The sequence below is a fragment of the Dermochelys coriacea genome, chromosome 3, assembly GCF_009764565.3.
Source record: "Dermochelys coriacea isolate rDerCor1 chromosome 3, rDerCor1.pri.v4, whole genome shotgun sequence".
NCBI lineage: Eukaryota > Metazoa > Chordata > Testudines > Dermochelyidae > Dermochelys > Dermochelys coriacea.
The window spans coordinates 211,219,128-211,225,127 of NC_050070.1; the positions used below are offsets into that span (position 1 = coordinate 211,219,128).

The 6,000-nt window shown below is 47.0% G+C and overlaps 1 protein-coding gene across 2 annotated transcripts in view; it reads left to right on the forward strand.

Moving 5' to 3' along the window:
• Positions 1-5,117, forward strand: part of MAL (mal, T cell differentiation protein) — a 29,835-nt gene extending 24,718 nt beyond the window's left edge. For both annotated transcript variants that reach the window (XM_038397844.2, XM_038397845.2), the window contains exons 3-4: positions 2,257-2,382; positions 3,359-5,117. In XM_038397844.2, the coding sequence (XP_038253772.1) occupies positions 2,257-2,382; positions 3,359-3,433 (201 nt within the window). In that variant the 3' untranslated portion in view covers positions 3,434-5,117. The remainder of the gene's footprint in view (positions 1-2,256; positions 2,383-3,358) is intronic.
• The last annotated feature ends 883 nt before the right edge of the window (positions 5,118-6,000 follow it).

Consider the following 6,000-nt stretch of genomic DNA (forward strand, 5'->3'; position numbering starts at 1 on the left):
GGATGTTCTTATGGACTAGATGTTGGCATGAGACTTGCAAGATCAGAACTACAGCTAGTTGGGAGTTTTCTGTCACAGAAAATAGTTTCTGCAAAATTAAAATTTTCCACAAGATAATTTTGAATTTGCTGAAATTTTTCAATTTTCTGCCAGGAAAATCAAAACAAAATATTTTGCTTTGGGTCGATTCACCACGAAACTGCATTTCCCAATGAGGACACCATTGCCCTATGGGAACTGTAATTCAAACCACTCATGTCCCCATTCGCTTATGGGCTGATCTCCCTGGCCGGACTACACCGCCCCTGGTGCAACACAGGTTCTCCTCTGACTGAGCCACATGGCACACCATGTGAGACACATGATTTCAGGTGCATCACGGAAGATGAAGCATGGCGGGGGAGCTCAGCCCATAGGGGAGAATGGAGGCCTGAGATGCTCAAACTACAGCTCCCATGAGGCAATGCAGTTTAATGTGGGACTGACTTGAAGTGAAATGTTTAAGGGTCAGTTCAACAAACTAAAATGCAACTTTTTGCTGTTTCCAAAATGAAATGTTTTGAAAAGTTATTCTGGGGAAAATTTCAATATTTTATCTTTGTCCCAATTCAGCGGGGGTCAGGGGAGAGGGGGAGTTGAAATATCAGAACTTCCCATGGGATGGCAATTCCGATTATTGCTCTGCTCTGACCCGAGTTCTGTTCCTGTGTCTGTTACAGACACCCTGAATGACCTCAAGCAAATCTCTTTGCCTCAGTCTCCCCATCTGTTTAAACAGGGAAACTACTTCCCTCTCTCTCGGGTGTTGTGAGGGGCTCAGACACGACGGTTCAGGAGTGCCCTAGAAAATCTAATAATTCCAAGTTTCCCTCCCTCCCCACTGGAACATTCCTCCAGGGGCTTGGGAGGTGGGGCGAAGAGGTCCTTCATGATGGCTAGCTGAGCAGGGTGGAGCCAGTCTCCTCAGGAGTCCTTGGTGGAAGAGGACCAGATGGCTCCTGGGCTCTGGGGAGTATCGTGCACCAGAGGGCTTCTTACGGCTCCTCGAGAGCAGAGCAGCAGGCCCTGCCCCTCCCGCCGTAGCCCCGTATTGACGGGCCGTGTCCTCCGGGGGCCCTGGCACACGGAGAGGCATATTAGCCAGGCCCTTGTACCAGTCAAGACCATGCCGGGTGGGGATGTAACTGGTCTGCTCCTGCCTGGGGTCACTGGGCCTTCACTCCACCCCCATCCTCTCCTCCTTTCCAACAAGGCCCGGCCCTGCAGCTCAGCCTAGCTCATTACGTACAGGAACTCGCTCCCTAACCCAAGGCTACACTCTACCTTCCAGTCAAGTCTCACCTCCACAGGGCTAGACTGTCTCTGTTTCTTCCCTCACCCATGATTCCCTCCTCAGCTTATGACTCCAGCTGTGGGACTGGGCAGCAAGGACGGCTGGCCCGATAAGCTTCCCTGCAAGGCTGGGGTGGGTAGGGAAGGGCAGGGAGTTTGGAGAGCCCTGGGTGTATACAGGGAATGGGTGAAGTAATTTACACTCTGCCCACTAGCACTCAAGCACGGGAGGAATCGTGACGCTGAGTTACGACTGGTTTCCAGGCTAGATGTACCACTCCAGGAGCACATGTGCTCCCTTGCCCAGGGCAGGCAGCATGGCTACCATGGCAGAGATGAGGTACTGCTGGGGTGGCTGGTTTTGTTGCTTGTTGTCTCAGCACAAGGGCTCAGTGTGCGGCAACCGGGAGTTCAGCTCCCTTGCAATGAGGCCTGCTCCGAGTGGTCTTCCACATAGGCGCAACGTGAGGGAGAACAGCCTCCATATACCATAACCCTGTGGAAAATTGGGGATTTTGCCTTGAGTTGGCTCTCATATTTATTGTTTGTGTTACTGTTGCACCTAGGCGTCCCTGTCACAGGCCAGGCCCAGATGCAAAGACCAGATCCTCAAAAGTATCCAGGCACCTAATTCCCTTTGGGAGTGGCCCATTGGGAATCAGGCACCTAAGTATCTTTGAGGATCTGGGCCACAGTGCTGCTCCTCCCTGCCAAAATCTATTCGCCAAAATGCCAGACTTGGACAGAATCCCATTTGCACAAACCACTTTGGCCTGAGTCTTAAGTTAAATGAACTAGTTGTGTTTGGCCCAGAGTGCTTTTGTTGCTCTGCTGGGAAAGTGTGTGTGTGTTTTTTAGATTACCTTCTGTCTCTGACTTGAATAGTAGTCTTGGAAGCGATTGTTAATTATTATTGTTTTCTAGGATGCTTTCTATCATTCAATGGCTGCTCTGTTTTACCTGAGTGCTGCTGTTTTACAAGCCTATGCCACCATCACAGCCCATGACTTTGGCACATTGAAAATTTACCAGGAAGACATTGCAGCAGTGGTAAGTGTCAAATAGCTTTCATAGTGGAGGGGCGAACACAATGTACCAGGAGTGAAAGCTGAATGGCCTGGGAGACCACCTAAGACCCAGCACTTCCATGAGGGGGGAGGGGGATAACCCTTCTCTCCCTCACTATGAGAATGAGCAATGTTTGTTGGTTAATCATCCCCATCTATCAGGCTCCAAAAGACACTGGGATCCAGGCCATTCATGTCCAGTACAGTAGCCCACCCCTTCCTAACATGCCCGCTGGTTTTATCATCTTTCTAGTATAGTATTACTGAGTGCTATGCTCTGTGGCCAAGTGACTACCATCCCTAAGCCCAGCCGGGGCTTCGTCCCTGCTGATTACAGGAGACGCCAGTGAAGATCTTTACTCGAGGCAGCTTCTCTTCTACCTGCAAAGACTCTGGGGAACATGGTGGCCATCTTAACTGAGGGCCAACTGTGGCTTCAGACCCAGTGAAAGAAATGGCAGATGGCAGCCGTTTGAGAAAGGGTAAAAATGTGTGAGATGCCACCAGAGATTGAGACCCCGCCTATTGTGAGACATGCACAAATAGTATCATGAGGATCAGGGAAACTGATTCAAAAGCACCTAAGTGACTCAAGAACGTAAGCCCTGTTTTCAAAAGTGACTTCTGCATTTCAGAGCCTAAGTGACTTTCAGTGACACTTAGGATTCTCAAAAAGAAAAGGAGGACTTGTGGCACCTTAGAGACTAACAAATTTATTTGAGCATAAGCTTTTGTGAGCTACAGCTCACTTCATCGGAGGCATTTAGGATTCTAAATCACTTAGGTGACTTTGAAAATCTTACCCTTAGCAAGTTTGGAACGGAGTCATTGCTTTTGGGCTCCAAGTACTGTACTGGTTAATATGAGTACTGCTGAATCGGCAAATATAAATATCCAGTCAGCAAGCAATACCCTTTAGCAGGTAACTGTACCTGACTCCAGCTTTCTTTCCATTGTAGGTATTTGCATTTTTAGCCACCTTGATGTACGTGATCCATAAAGGGTTCTCTCTGCTGAGATGGAAATCATCATAAAACCTCCAGAACTTCCCCTAAGGAATCCATCTTGAGCATTCTTCTCAGTTATGATACAAGCAAACGTCATTAAATGATTGTTCGTTTTGCACCAGTATACTTTGATGTACAGACTACTATACACTGCTTTGTACTTGGTACCATGACAACGAAGAAAAAATCAGCCTGGAGATATCTATTTTTCAGCAAAATGGTATCTTTTTGGTGTCTTCTAAGTCAGACACAGTTTTGTTGTAGGGAACTGGGAACCTGCTTTACTTCTCTCTGTTTTGTCCTACCTGCCGGGGACTGGGCCAGCTGTTGGAATGAATCAAGGGCATCTCTCAGTCCCCTGTCACTGAAGGGAGCCTCAGGCTTTGGTGGAACTTTGGTCTCAACGGTTTAGCCTCCTGAGGACTGATATGCTTTAGTCTAACTAAAGTCTTTGGGCTTAATATCGGGGTATCTGGGTGAAAATTAATTGGCCTGGGAAATTCAGGGAGGTCAGACTAGATGATCTAATCTCTTGTAGCCTCAAATTCTATGAAACTTTCAAAGGAAAGCCTCCCAGCTGAGTAACTTGATTCATTCCTGGGGTCTACAAATGAAGCCATCATTCTCTACTGACCCATCTCTTCACCTTTCTCTCTCTTTCAGGTGACTTCCTTGGGGATTGTTTAATTTTACATAAACTACACGCAGAGTAGCTCAAATTGGCCCCGATCCTGCATTTAGCTCCATGCAGAGCTCTGCTGACTTCATGGGGGCTCTGCAAAGCTGCAGGGATCTGCTTATAGGATCAGGGCCATATTCTGTAGCAGCTGTCAAAGAAAGTAGATAGTGTCTGTTGGCTCTTTAGGCAAGACAGCCAGAAAAACAAGTGACATTTTCTGTCATTTTCTCAACACTGCAAGTGAGAGTGGAGAAGAAGCAGATATATGAATTGGTAAAATTCACCATGTTGAACAGAATAATTTAAACTGCGTCAGCATTTTTAAGGTCACAAATATGTATATGTGCTGCTCTGACACACTGATGCCAACAGGCCAATTGTCACTGACTTCAATGGAAGCAGGAACAGGGTCTAACTACTCAGAATCCTGACACTCTGAAAGGTACATGCCACCTTTTCAAACTTAGCTGCCTAATGTTAGACACCTGAAGCTCTATTTGGGTGTTTAATTTTAGGCACCTGAATTTGAATATTTTAACCAAAATATTTTTTCTTCTTGATCCAGACAGCAGCAGACCCAGTACAAAATCTCCTGGCACATAGAAACACAGCTCTGGGATTTATTCATCGTAAGGCTTTTCCTTAACATCTGTTGTGACAGAACAGTATTTCAGGCAGTGACTGTAAACGTTCTCTTCACCTTGCAATGAAAAACAGGAACAACTAGTCTGCTTTCCTGGGGAGATATGTGAATTTTTGCAAACTTTAAGGATATTCTTGAATTAAGAGAGCAAATTATACATCCCAAGAATTACTGTTGTCTTAATCAGATGAGGGAAGATTATTTAGATGGTGTGCTGTGTAGTCTGTAAACTAACTTTAAAATATTGATCAGCGCAATAGGGATAATAAACTATTCTCAAACAAATTGTTTGGTTTGTTCATTAGGAAGAATTAAAAAAGAAAATCTTTTGAAATATACAAATACTGCATAGCTAATTAAAAAAAATCTTTGCCATGGATTTTCCAAAATGGTTTGTCCCTGTCTTCTTTTCATAGCCCCTGCAGAGATTTTAATGCGATTACAGCAGGGCTGTTATGATTAACTCTTAACATTGCTCAAAGATACATTTTCAGTAAATGTGCAGCCCCTAGGGAAAGTTTCCAAAGGTGACTTAGACTCTCGAAAGCCACTTAGCCAGCCAGGGAGTGTCTGTACAGCCCGTGGCAGTGAGTCTCAGAGCCCAGCTCGTCACACTTGGGCTAACACTAACACACTAAAAATAGCTGTTTGGGCACGGGGGCCTGGGCTGGAGCTCGGGCTCTGAACTTGCCTCCCTCCCTCCCTCAGCTGTTGAGCCGGAGCTCCACCCTGAATGGCGACGCAGCTGTTTTCAGTGAGGTAGTGCAAGCGGCATGAGCCCAAGTCTGTCCTCCAGAGCTCTGAGTAAGTCTAACAAAGTCAATGGGATTTAGGCTCCTAAGGATGAGATTCACAAGGGGGATTTAGGTGCCTTTTAGATACTCTGCTGCCTAAGGGAGTTCACAACCCTGAGTTAGGCACCAGGGCTCCCTGTACAATGCATGACAGAGAGTCAGGTGCCTAAAAAGAGATTCACGGAAGTCTGCCAAGCTAGCCCCTAGGAAATACGGAGGAGAGGGGTGGGGTGTCAAAGAAAGTTAGGCCCTAACTCCAAGTGGGGGGAGACACCTCCCCCATCCACATTTGGGATTCTCGATCATGAACCCTCCCCTCGAGTTGGGCATCTAAGCCAGGCCAACCCTTTTGCAAGCGAGAACTGCCCCTCCCCCCCGACAGCACTTGCTGGCTGGACACCTGCCTCGGAGGTGGGAAACGCAGGTTCAAATCTCCACTCTGCCTGATTGGGAGGAGAGCCTGGATCTGAGACCCACG